This window comes from Falco rusticolus, chromosome 5, assembly GCF_015220075.1.
Source record: "Falco rusticolus isolate bFalRus1 chromosome 5, bFalRus1.pri, whole genome shotgun sequence".
Taxonomy (NCBI): domain Eukaryota; kingdom Metazoa; phylum Chordata; class Aves; order Falconiformes; family Falconidae; genus Falco; species Falco rusticolus.
The window spans coordinates 31685324-31698251 of record NC_051191.1 but is presented as its reverse complement, the minus strand read 5'-3'; the positions used below and the strand labels follow the sequence as shown (position 1 = coordinate 31698251).

Sequence of the window (12928 nt, the reverse complement as noted above, 5' to 3'; positions counted from 1 at the left end):
GAATGGATGGAAGAACACTAATTTTACATTGTAGTATAAACCAAATACAAGTTTTTTTCAAAGCATAAAGCAGAAGTTGTTTAAAGAAAAAGACTGCTGCAAGTGCAAGGATAGCAAAGTACTACTTTTTATAATACCCTAAAAGAACACATGAGAACCTGTATTTGAATTCACTGTGCTGCTACTTTGCTTAAAGAGAAAAACAGCTGAACTGTGCCATATTTTAGATTTTTTATAGTGGTTAATTTTTTAATATTACAGTGAAGTTTTCAAGTAGTCCTTTGATATTTTTTTAAAGTATTTAAGGATGTCCTGTGACCTGAGGTTTTTTGAAGAATTTGTCTAGAAACAATCTTCAACCCTCACAATAGCAATAGTAATAATAGCAAACACAGCTAAAAAAAAAAAAAAAAAAGTGAGACATTATGTGTTGAAAAACTGATTTTTCTTTACAATGCAGCACATATAATAAACCTTATATTTCAAATTTTGCTTCTGATGCAGATGCTTGGAGCAATAACTTTAACAGCTTCTATTGAATGGTTATACAATCCATACACTCTAATTTCTGAGGCATAGGTCACATAGTAAATAGCTCGTAATTCTTTATTACTGCTGCATAAACTGAAGTGGGAAAAGAGACTATTTGTGCTAGATATATAGTCAGTAGAGGTTGGGACCCCCAGACCTCTTCAAGGGCAGACAGACCACTTTTGGCACATTTTGCTCTGCTGTACACCTTCCTGTATGTGCTATAAGGAGACTTCAGGAAAAAGATGTACAGGATGAGGTATTATTTTTAAATAGTTATGTGTAATACTTGAAATCCATTCCTGCATAACGTGGTTTCCAACTCAAGTCACAGTGGGGAATGGGTATGTCGTAATAGAGTTTAAGGAAACCTGAAGGTGATCCAAAACAAGATGTGATATAGGCCTTTTATTTAGTATTTAATTATTTAATATATCATTAATGTTATCTCCTTTGAGTGTTGCTTAGGGAGTAGTAGTTCAGACAGTAAGAGGCCTGAGCAAATGCAAGTTTACTCTCCGTTAAGGTCAGGGCAGTTTTCACCAACAGACCCAACCCATTGCTATGACACTGGTAACTCTGTAGCTGTGGTTGGGTCAGGAACACAGAACGTACCAAAACAATATACCTGCCATTAGCTGAAAATCACCTGTGGAGATTTAGTGAGCTGATTTTTTTTTTTTTTTTTGGGGGGGGGTGTGTTTGGGTTTTTTTGTTTGGTTTGGTTTGTTGGTTTTTTCCCTGGACATCGCAGCTTATGGGTGGGTTTCAAAGAACACATCTGTTTTCCAGGTCACATCACGTCTATCTGCTTCTGACTTAATAAAATAAAGATGAAATAAAACTATGAAAATGACACTTTGAATAAAGTAATTATTCACATTACTAAGAAGGTGGATACCCAGGGCATTTTGAGACCAGCAAAGAAATACTGCTATAATTCAAGTCAAATTTTAAGAACAAATATTTGCACTTTAATGCTGAGAAACACTGTATCTGAACACTGATAAGGGTCTCTATGTCATGGAGTTTAATTGCTTGCTTTTAAATATAATTTAATAATATAAAATGGTGTTAGTGTATCATCCAAACTGGGTTTCAACAGTATTTGGTTATTTTGCCTATACCAACTCAGAGAAACTGTCCTGGAACTGACGATGCAAATCTTTGTTCATCTGTGGCCAGTATGTACATCTATAGCTAATTTATTTACATTTCTTCTGGTGTCAGTATTTTGCCAGTTGTCCATGGTGGTGTTCTCCTCCTGGGCTGCTGGAAAGCTGGACAGTCCTTGCTCATGGACAGCTGGAAAGGAACAGTTGAACAAGCTGGATTCCTCTTATCTCACCAGATATCTCTTTGCTCCAAACATCCTTATAGCAGTCCCTTGCAACTCTTCCATTTTCTACTAACCGTTTTTGTTCTGAGTGGCTGAAATTAGATACTCTAATTTGGGTGCCAACATACTACAGAATATTTAGATTATCAGTACCTAACTGTGCTGCCACGAGGGGGATATTGTCACAGAGGTTCTGTCTTCTCCAACAGCACAGAACACATCACGGGTCACAGGTAGTAGACAGGATGCTGACTATGTATTGGGCCCAAGATTAACCCCTCATGTGTCTTTTATTTGTGCAACAACCTGTGAAAAGTGGACTTTAAAATGTCCGTCCTGGGCTTGCTGGTAGAAACATCTCCGCACTGCACACCTGGGGGGTGCTGCTCTGCTTTCCCAGCACAGGTCAGGCAGAGCTCAGGAGCACTGAGCTGTCAAGCAGAATGCAAAATCGTTTTTACCACGAGCTGATGCTGTATTTAGCAATGAGGGGGTTAGGTCCTAAACAAAAGACAGTCTTCTTATAGAATTCAGTTTATAGAAATACTAAATCTTTGTCACAGGTTGAGTTCACTCTGTATCAAAATCACCACACGGTGGGGACAGATTTCATGTAACGAACAGCTAAAGCTAAGTTCAACTGTAAGAGCAGAAAGCAATGAATGATGTGCAGCTTCAAGTAATGCATTTGGGCTGGGGAGGAAATAAATCTTTTTATTCCACAACTTTAAACATACAGACAAGCTCCCAATATTTCTTGAGAGCATGCAGTCCACATTCCTTGCAGAAACATTAAGGATATACTTTAAATTGAAGATTAAAGGCAAGTTACAAGTTAAAGTTCTCTGTAATTTTTGGATGCTGTTTATGATTTGTGACATAAGGATCAAATAAGTATCAGTAGTTCCAGAAACTGGTGTTGGTTTTGTTGTTGGTTGGGGTTGTTTGTTGTTTTTTGTTGGTGTTTTTTTTTCTTTCTGTATATGTAGCAGAGCAAGCTGTTGATGAAACACTAAATACTCTTCTTTTTACAAGGTTTCCCTTCAATGAGTATAATATTATATAGCAGGAAATAGGGTAAGGCACACATTCTTCTTTTTAATCAGAATGCTTTTTTTTTTTTTCTCTTTTCTTGTAGTAAAACTAATAGCCTGAAGCCATACAAATGTTACAAAATTAATGCAACAGAGGGTAGTGGCATCCCACTGTTCACAGATTGTTACGTGTATTCTGCATTAGCATTGCATAGTCTTACAACGAATTGTTCTTCTGCAAAACTGTTGGGATAGATGAAGACCCTAATCCTCCCTTGTAATTAAGGCGATCTTAGTGCAAGGCAAGACGTGTGCAACAAAGTCCTTGTGCACACCCAGTCCTGGGCTGTCATCCACGAGGCTGATCCCTGGTATAAATTAAGGAAGCCTGAGGGCTGCAGTAATTTCCAACAGCTGTCGTTGGCCCCAGGCTCTCTTCCAGGACCTGAGGCTCACCAGAAAATAGCAGGGCCTCAGTCGCAACTGCTTTGTTCGCAAGGGAGGGGTCAGCTCTGCAGCTGCCTACCAAAGGTGCTCTTTGTGCATGGTGCTACCTGGAGCCTGGGGAATAAGCCGTAATCTCACCTGTCCCCAAAAATGCTGTGAGGCAACCCTTACCAGTTAATGTTTTCTTGCCTAGTAACTGAATGCAGCAGAGCTGCTTGAAACCTCCTGTGAAGGTGGATTGAGCTCATTTAGCCCTGTGAAGTTTGCATATCAGGCTAAGGAGCACACAAAAAACTCTGGGCAGATGGAATTATACAGCTTCCATTGAAGGTGGAGGTGATTGTCCTGACGGAGTCCAGTTGTTCATAGTGTTAAGCAAGAAAAAGTTGTTACATTTATCATGTTACTTTTGTTTGGATTTTTTTTTCTAATTATTTTTCTTAATGCTATTTTAAAAAGTAAATTTTGCTATGTTTGCGTTCTCTTACAGCTCCCCTTTGAGGATGCTCAAAATCCTCCCATTCCTATGTGTATTAGTGGCCTTCAGACTTCCAGGCTGGTAGTCTAATCCATACTAGGGCCTTAGGGCTGAGACTGCAAAAATGAAAGTGATGCAGAACTCTGTGCTGAAGGGACAAATGTCTTCCTTGTCCTCGTCTGCTATATTAGTCAGACAGGGGGTGGGGCAAGACATGACGTTAGTTTCATGTATGTATGCAACACATCAGGCACTTTCTGCCATTTAATTAACTATATTTGCATTGCATGTCTCATGGGCTTTCTTATAGGTCTGAATTTTAAATACTATAGGCCTAATTCACTGGCAGTCCCAAGACTGAATGGAAAGACAAGATAAATACACTAAAATAAAATGTCATCTGCTGAAATAGCTACACATATTTGATTGCCATTACCACTTCATTTCGCTGGTGCTCCAGAGTTTAGATACTCAGATATGCCTTGGAAATATGAGCTTCATACAGAAGAGCTTAACCCTTTTGTGCATTGGTCTCTTTTGCTTAATGAGGCTAGATGACTTTTTTGAAAATCATGGTTGTCAGTTAGCATAGCTTGATTGTTGCAGGAATCTTGCTGTCATTCACTCTGAAGGTTTGCTGGAGTTCCTGGACAACGTAAATGTAGTGAAGGTACCCGAGCCATGTAAACGAGCCTTCTGTACCTACATGAGCTTCAGGCAGAAAACAAATATTGATGCTGTACCGATGTAGATGATATATCACCGTAACTTTCAAGTACTGACACTGGTTAAATCACCGATAAATTTTTTCCAACCTGTGAAAGTGTACTGGGTTAAGTTCCTGAAGTCAGCTACTAAAGGTTGTTAACCGTACTTAAAAGAAAAAAACCCTATAGTTACTTGCTGTTTTTTACTTTTATGAATACTGATCATACTCAGTCCTCCTCCTCCCACCCAAAACCTTAGCTTTCTAGCACATACTTTGCTTTCACTAAACATTAAAATCATCTCTGTTGGGTTTTTTTCCCTTCAGGTATTGTAGCATTCTTTTTTCTTCTATGTTTCAGTGTGTGATTATTAACATGTGATTGGAAGAATTTCTGTATGACTTAGTAAATATAGAATCTTTAAACTGGAAGGTTTAATTTGCATAATGAAACGGTTACAAAGAAGGTGTTTCCAAAGCTGTCTTGAGCTCACAGAAGTGTTGGACAACACCATGATGGTGAGGGAGAAAAAAGGCATTTTTGGTTGAGAACATTCATGTTCCATGCACATGTAAATTATTTTTATTATAAATCATGTGTAACTGTGTTTTGAATGCCTGAGGAGTATGGTATCACCTTCAAGCAGGACATGGGAGAATAACTGTACCATTATGGTTCTTTCTGTTTTTTTCAAGGAGATTCCCCAAAAGGCCCTCATCCATCTGCAGGCATGAATGGAAATGTGCAGCATCCCACCAGCACCGGGCAGCAGCAGGTCTCTGCCATACCCTCTCCAAGTGCCAGCAAGCCTTGGCGCAGCAAATCCATGAATGTCAAACACAGTGCGACCTCTACCATGCTGTCTGTGAAGCAGCCTAGTCCCGCAACCTCCCCTACTCCATCTTCAGACAGGCTCAAGCCACCCCCTTCTGAAGGCGTGAAGCCCCCTTCATCTGGACAAAAATCTATGCTGGAAAAATTCAAGCTGGTTAATGCTAGGACTGCTCTGCGACCCCCTTTGTCACTGAGCTCAGGACCTAGTGACAGTGGAAGAGAGGATGATACCTTTTCAGAGTGTGGTGAAATGGATGTCTTAAGCACTGGGGTGAACAGCGGCGGCTCCACAAGTAGCAGTCCTAAAGTATCACCGAAGTTAACCCCTCCGAAAGCTGGAAGCAAAAATCTCAGCAATAAAAAGTCTTTGCTACAGCCAAAGGACAAAGAGGAAAAGAACAGGGACAAAAACAAAGTTTGCACTGAGAGAACAGTCAAGGAGGAGAAGGACCAGGTCACTGAAACATCTACAAAGAAGAGCTCAAAAATTGCAAGCTTAATCCCAAAGGGAAGCAAGACAACAGCAGCCAAGAAGGAAAGTTTAATACCATCTTCCAGTGGGATCCCAAAACCTGGATCGAAGGTGCCAACAGCAAAGCAGAGTGCTTCATCCACGTGCACGGGAAGTAAGGAGGTTGAAAAACTGAGGACTACAAAAGGAAACCAGTCCCAATCAACACCAAAATCTCAACTTAGTGAGAAGGCTTCTCCTTCCTCTGGTTTTGCTTCTTCTGAAGGGAAAGAACCAAGCACAGCTCTCACCCCGGGGTCCTCCACGGCTCTGTCAGCCTCGATGGTTGCAAGCAGTGGCCAAGGCACAGGAAATGGTGTTGTCCAGCTCCCTCAGCAACAGCAATACAGTCACCCCAACACTGCCACAGTAGCCCCTTTCATTTATAGGTAAGGTCACGGAGGGAAATTTGTGTTGTGTTACCACTTAGGAAAGAGAGCTAAAGCAAGTGGAGTAATTGTGAATCGCACTGTTATGCTTCTTGTCTCACAGTTTCTATCACTGCATCATGCACATGTTTTCCTAATGTTATTTTTTAATTTATGTTACTGTATGAACAATTTCTTCCAAGAACTCTTGAGTCTCTACCTTGTACAAAAGCAATCCCCTGCAAATATTTGCCATTTAAAATTCAGGATCTTTTGATTAGAAATACAAATCACATGATGCATTCCCTGTACTGCTTTTGAAAGGTCACGGCTGAGTCTGATTTCTAGTGCGAATATTCCTGTTTGCATTTTAAGAACCTCAACATTTATCTGCTGATATTCAATAATATTTGCTTAAAATATGCTGCTCTCTTTAAAAATCCTAAAATAAACTACTGATCTTTCAGAGTATGAAATAGCACTATTTAGTATTAGTGGAAAAACCATACACAAACTTTTGCAAATATTCAAAAATATTTCAATGTATTGGGCAGAGAGAAAAGGTTGCTGTTTGCAGGTCCTTTTTCTGTTTAGTTTTATACGTGAACTAGGTATAGATTAGCTCCATGGAGACAGTTATATTGTACAGGTTATACAAACTCTTCTGATGGCCAGTGCTCTGGAATAGATGAATGAACAGTTAAATGCATCCACCTTTGGCTGAATTTATTTTGCTATTTGATAGAGCAACTGAAGAGAAGCTGGGAGTTTTCATTGTCGTACAGCTCAGAAGACAGAGTAAGTGTAGAAAGACTGGCAGGCCAGTTTGAGTAATGATTTCAGATGTCAGCTGTTGAAGGGCTTTAGCTACAGTTGTGGGTAAATTTAACATCTGATAAAATGACAAATACATTATCAAGCAAAATATACTGGCAGTGTTTGTTAGTGAGTAGTACTCTAGATAATCTTGGCTAAAGATTAAAGAGGTGCTGAAGTAGACTCTGAGGGAGTATATATATCATTACACACAACTAAACATAGCTTCAAACCCAATCTGGATGAGTGATAAACTGTTTAAGTTAATTATGAACAAAAGTAGTTCAGAAAAACGTATGGGAGGGGGAAAAGGCATAATCTAGGTTATATTTATTCTAATATGCAATGGGTAGCCTCTTGAGTTTCAATTATGTCTATCACTGAATGTGCTTAATATGCATGTTTCTTTATAACTGTCTGGAATAACCTCAGTGATGCAGACAAGTTGATGCATAAGATGGCCTACATATGCGTTAGGGTGCGTATATTAGGAGAGAGAAAAATAAGCTATGCTTTGCCTGCAGATGCATGTGCTATTTAATGGCAATTTTTTCCACATATCGATGGCATTCCATTGCATGATGGAGATATCTTATCATTCTTTTAAGCTTCATCATGAAGCAAAATATATTTTGAATTCTAAAGGGCGATGGAAGCATGCATCTTCCAGTAAAATTTGGTATTCATAATCACCTGTTTGCTTCAAACAAACAGCAAAGCAGAATGTATTTGATATCAAATCTCACATGAAAATTAAATTCTCAGAGCCAAGGTCTGATCTCAGAATGCCATGAACTCAGAGTAATAGACCGACATTGATGAGGTTACTTCAGTGTATGTGCCTCTGCAACTGAGAGCAGAATCTGACCCCAAAATACACAGTAACTACATTCCTTACCACTCGCAAGGGCTTTGTTATAGTACAGAATAATTTCATAAAATATAAATATAACCAAGGATAAAATATTGACATTTCCACAGTTAGCATATCTATTCTTGTGAACATGTGGCAATTGGAAGTGTGCATGAAGCTGAGGTACTGTATTTACATTTTCTTGTTCTTAAACATAACTGTTTTCTGAGCAGTCGCCACAGTTTATACACAGAATTTTCAGGTGCGCTTCTTAGCTGCTAGAACAACTTTATAGATCATTGAGTTAATAAACAAGAATTATCATTCAGACTAACAAGTTTTTTTTTTTTACAGCTGGAAGGAATATCTGGGCTCTGCGTTTGTACTGCTGTCCTTTAGAAAAATTTCAATATAATTTAGCAAAACTGCAGTGCATTTTCTCAACAATCCTGCAGAATACTGAAGTATTTGGCAGTGTACTGCTGTGATCAGTTTAGGCTCTTAGCACAAGGATAAGTGAATGAGTGCTTTTTCTGGTTCGTTGCTAATACTTGCAAATATCATGTATTTTGCAATGTTTGATTATTACCCAAGAGTCTTATTTCAGTAGATTTGTGAGTAAACAGAAGTATTCCAAAGAGTTTCTTTGATGCTGGCATGTACTTTGTTTAAACAGGGAATGCAATGCTGTAATAGTTATCAACACTCATGTATTCAAGGAGTTGTGTATTTTTATTAATGGACAGTTAATAGAAAATACCGTTTCACTAGGAGGTTCTGAAATGGTATATTGCACTCTTCAGCTTTGCACTCTTGGTCCTTTATCCTATCTGATATCACATTGAATTTTTAAGCCTCTTAAACACTATGGCATGGAAATTCATATGGGACTACTACTCCTCTTCAAAGATTAGTAGCAACTAATCAAGTCAGAGTTGCATTTGAGATAAACTAAATGGGTATAATTTGAATTCTTCCATCCTCCTCAACAAGTGATTTTTTTATTTTCAAATGCAGTTGTGAATGTGTTATTTACAGCCCGTTATGTGTTCCCTCTGAAGTTGACTGTAGGGTCCAACTGATATAAGAAAGGCTGAAGCAGATGTAATTTAGTTGCCAGAAAGCTTGATAAGAAAGATACAGCAGAAAAAACAAAATGAGGGTGTAAGAGAAGTTATAATTTTTTAAAGTATACCAGCCGCTACTTTAAATCATGCATTCTTCTACACAGACAGAATTGGAGGAAGATGGAAATTGTGCTTCCTGCCAGAGTCCCCTTAGGCTTCTGTTGAAATTGGCCATTGTTATCTGCCTAGTGGTGTTTAAATTTCAGGTGGAGAAGAGCAACACAGAAATTTAGTGCTTGCTAGGTTACAGTGAAAACAGGGAAAAAAAGGTATTAATGAAAAGAAAAAAAAAGTCTGAATCTTTCTCCTAAAACCTTATCAGGAAAATAACAGGTTAATTGTTCAGTATTTGGAGTTCTTAGCTTTCCTACACGTTGCTCAAAAGTGTAACAGAACCTGTAATTGCAAACATTTTCTTGCACAAAGAAGAGCCTGTTGTATGCAATCATTGCTTTATTTTTCGTAAGCCAAATTGTGTAAGTTTGCATTATTTCCATAAAATGGGAAACATAACAGTCCCAGGAGTAACACAAATATCACCTCACACCATGGGCCAAATCCTTAGCTGACGTAAATCATTATAACCCTACATGAAGTATGTGACATTGACAATTAACATCTGCTGCTAATTTTCTCAAACACCAAAGGAATATTTTAATAGAATGTTGAGTTGTAACTGGGTGCATGTACTGCAGTTTTATTTTATTGACTCTTCCAGTAACCAGTGCAGGAGCCTAGCAGGTCTCTTTTCCATGGCTGGAATATAGAATCTGAAGTGCTCAAATCCCGGGGCTGCGGTGCTCAGGGATTGCTTATTGCCTGAAATATTGGAAGTATAGAAACTACCACAGAGAATTAGCTGACCACTCATCATCCTGAGCTCTACTTCTATGTTGTGAATTGCTTAAATTTCAGTTCTTCAGCTAAGTTTTTAGTTTAATGATAGCGACATCTGGAAGAAGTTTCAGCACTGTCTGAATTGAGACCTTGCAGAGATATTCTTTCAGTGTCAATGCTGGACTACAAAAAACAGTTTGGCACTCCTTTTGTCCCTGAAGAATAAGAAACTGGTGATTTCAGCTACCTAATAGGTTGTTGTAGAGAAGATGGGGTCAGACTTTTCTCTGAATTGCAAAGTGAAAGGGTAAGAAGTAACAGATGCAAGTTACAGCAGGGGAGATGCTGATTAAAAGTTAGAAAAAAATACGTCTTACCCTGAGGGTGGTGAAACACTGGAGCAGGCTGCTAAGAGAGATTGTGGAAGCTCTGTCCTCAGATGTGTTTGAGACCCAACCAAATGAGACCCTGAACAACTTAATGTAACCAGACCTGCTTTGAGCAGGTCATTAGACTAGATGACATCTAGAGCATCTTTCTGATCTAAGTTACTTTATGATTCTGTGAGGACTGAAGTGTTCACTAGATAGAGGCAGAGAAAGGAAATACCAGTATAATAAGTAATGTGTTCCTAGGTACTAAAATCTTCTTTCTATCTCCTTTCCTATATGGTGATTGAAACAATTCTATTACTAGACCATAGTTTCAAGGATGTATGGGAAGTGCAGAACAGTGACAGATGGAATGGAGGAAATAATTTGGTAGCACCTCTGGAGGCACAGTGAAATTCAATTCCAGCTGCCTGTTCAGGATGTTCTTGTACTGGCTTTGGGAAAAAAAATAGACTATTCTTCAAGGAACCTGCAAACACAGCATCTGCAGGGTTTGTTGAAGCCATATTTGCATCCAGTTTTAATGACCAGAAGCTACTTCTGGTAGTTAAAATTTTCAGGGAAAACCATGCTATCAGTTAATTGTGTTTGTTATTAGATGGTCCGGTAAACATTCTGCAACTCTTTCTTTAAGAACGTGATGATTCAAAGTTATACTGCATTGCTTTATTGGTTTCCGTTGTTTACATTACTGTTGTGAAACAAGAGATACCACCAACATTTTGCAATTGTAGGTAGCGCTAAACATGACCACTTACGAGTTTTACTTTGAACAAAAACAGTGTTTAGAAAAATCCCCCTTTTTTTCTCATGCTTGATTCTCAAGTAATTGTGCAAGAAATTTTTCCAGTGTAGAGATGTTGCCCTAAAAGATGGGAAGAAGGATTGTAAGTGAAGAAATCATTATAAACACATACTTGATTAAACCTGACTTGAAACACTAGCTTGATAATTCAGTTGCTTGCTGTTTACAATCTGAAGTTATGCGTTTCAGTTGCCATACAGACAAGTGTGGCCTTACTCCTTTGCCTAAATAATCAGTAAAATGTAGGATAAAAGACCAAAAAGGGTATTCTGTTCAGTCTTTCATCACTGACAATAATATTAACCCTTTCATAAACCAACCACGTTTTATTTTAAACTATTTAATCCCCACTACTCCAATGAGAAGGTTCTTTCATATCATTATTGGAAATTGTTTACAACCCACATGACAAGATTGCATACATTCATTACTTTCTTAATATCATCCTTTAACTTGTTTGCCCTGTGTTTGATCACTCTTTTTAAATATGTAAGGGAATAATCCATCCCCTGCCTTTTCTTTTGCAAGGCTAAATCATCTCTTTTCTCTCAGAAGGGTTTCTTCCCTGTAAACATTGTTGTAGCCCTCCCCTGCAGCTGTTCCCAATTTAACTCACACGTCTTAAACATGGGTGATCAAACTGCTGATATTCCAGATGTGGCCCTGCCAGTCTGTTACACTGACAGTGATACACATTCAAGACAGTTGCACCTCAGAGAGATGTTGGAAAAAAACCCCAGCACATTCATCTGATGTCTTTTGGAATGTCGAGTAAAAACCAAACAGATCTTTGATGTTATCTGTGTTTATCAAAGATTGGCTATTTCATTAGAGACAGGAAATGACTGACTGTGTTAAAGACAGCTTATTAAGTAGTGTTCGAGATTCTCTTCTTAATTACTCCTGTACAGGCTCATTTTAATCAAACTGAATGAGCTGTGCAGGTGTGATTAAGGACACGCTTTGTCCCATTAAGTGAGTCTGATGCTCTTACGAATATGTAGCATGTAACTCAGTGGGTTGGGGATAAATGTATTCTCTGATTGCTATGATTAAAACAGAAAACAGATTGTCCTGTTTTCATGACAGTTGCCTAAATTAATCTGTGCTGCAGATGCACAGCACTGGAGGAAATATCACTGGGGTTGCTTTGACTAAACTGAAATTCTTTCCACTTTCCTTGATATCAAGAGAGATGCAAGAATTTCAGTTTTTTCAAGGCAAGGCAATGGTCTGTGAATAGGTAGGGGATAGAAGGACGTTCATTAAGTCCAATGTGTAAGGTTAATGAGAAGATCTTTTAATTTGCTGTTTCCTTTCCTTGAGCTTAATATGTGCTGTGGTCCTGCTGAGATCAGTTGAGTCATTCATAGGATTAATATGTCCCACAGAAAGAAGTAAAAGCCAGAAGTATAGGGGAAAACAAACCTCATAATTTCACCTTTTTTTTAAATTAGAATGCTTGAGCTAAGCAAAGAGGTATCTGCTTGCTTGCTCCAATGTATCAAAACCTGTGACAGGCCTAGAACAAAGGGACTTGAAGTTTTAGGCACCCAGTCTATACCTGCACCTCCTTGCTCCCCAGGAGCTGAGGCTCCTATGTGATTTTGCTTGGAAGTCTTTCACCCCTAGACTATTCTCAGCCCATCTGGACTAAGCTTGACTCCAGAAAAAAAGCAGGGACTTGGCCATCATACACCAAAACAGCAGGTCTGCTGTAAAAGTGCTGGCAGTTGGCAACCCAGTGGAGACCTGGTGGGAGAAAAGCTGTCAATCAGAGCCCCGTCCCCAGGTTCCTCCTTGTGTGCCTTAATCACAGCTGTCAAAGGTCTAGGCAGCTGACTTTTGG

At 38.8% G+C, this 12928-nt stretch overlaps 1 protein-coding gene across 3 annotated transcripts in view; it reads left to right on the top strand.

Annotated features, from left to right (window-relative positions):
* NAV3 (neuron navigator 3) overlaps window positions 1–12928 on the top strand; it is a 273367-nt gene that overhangs the window by 130753 nt on the left and 129686 nt on the right. For all 3 annotated transcript variants that reach the window (XM_037389560.1, XM_037389562.1, XM_037389561.1), the window contains exon 8: window positions 5232–6270. In XM_037389560.1, coding sequence (XP_037245457.1) covers window positions 5232–6270 — 1039 coding nt within the window. The remainder of the gene's footprint in view (window positions 1–5231; window positions 6271–12928) is intronic.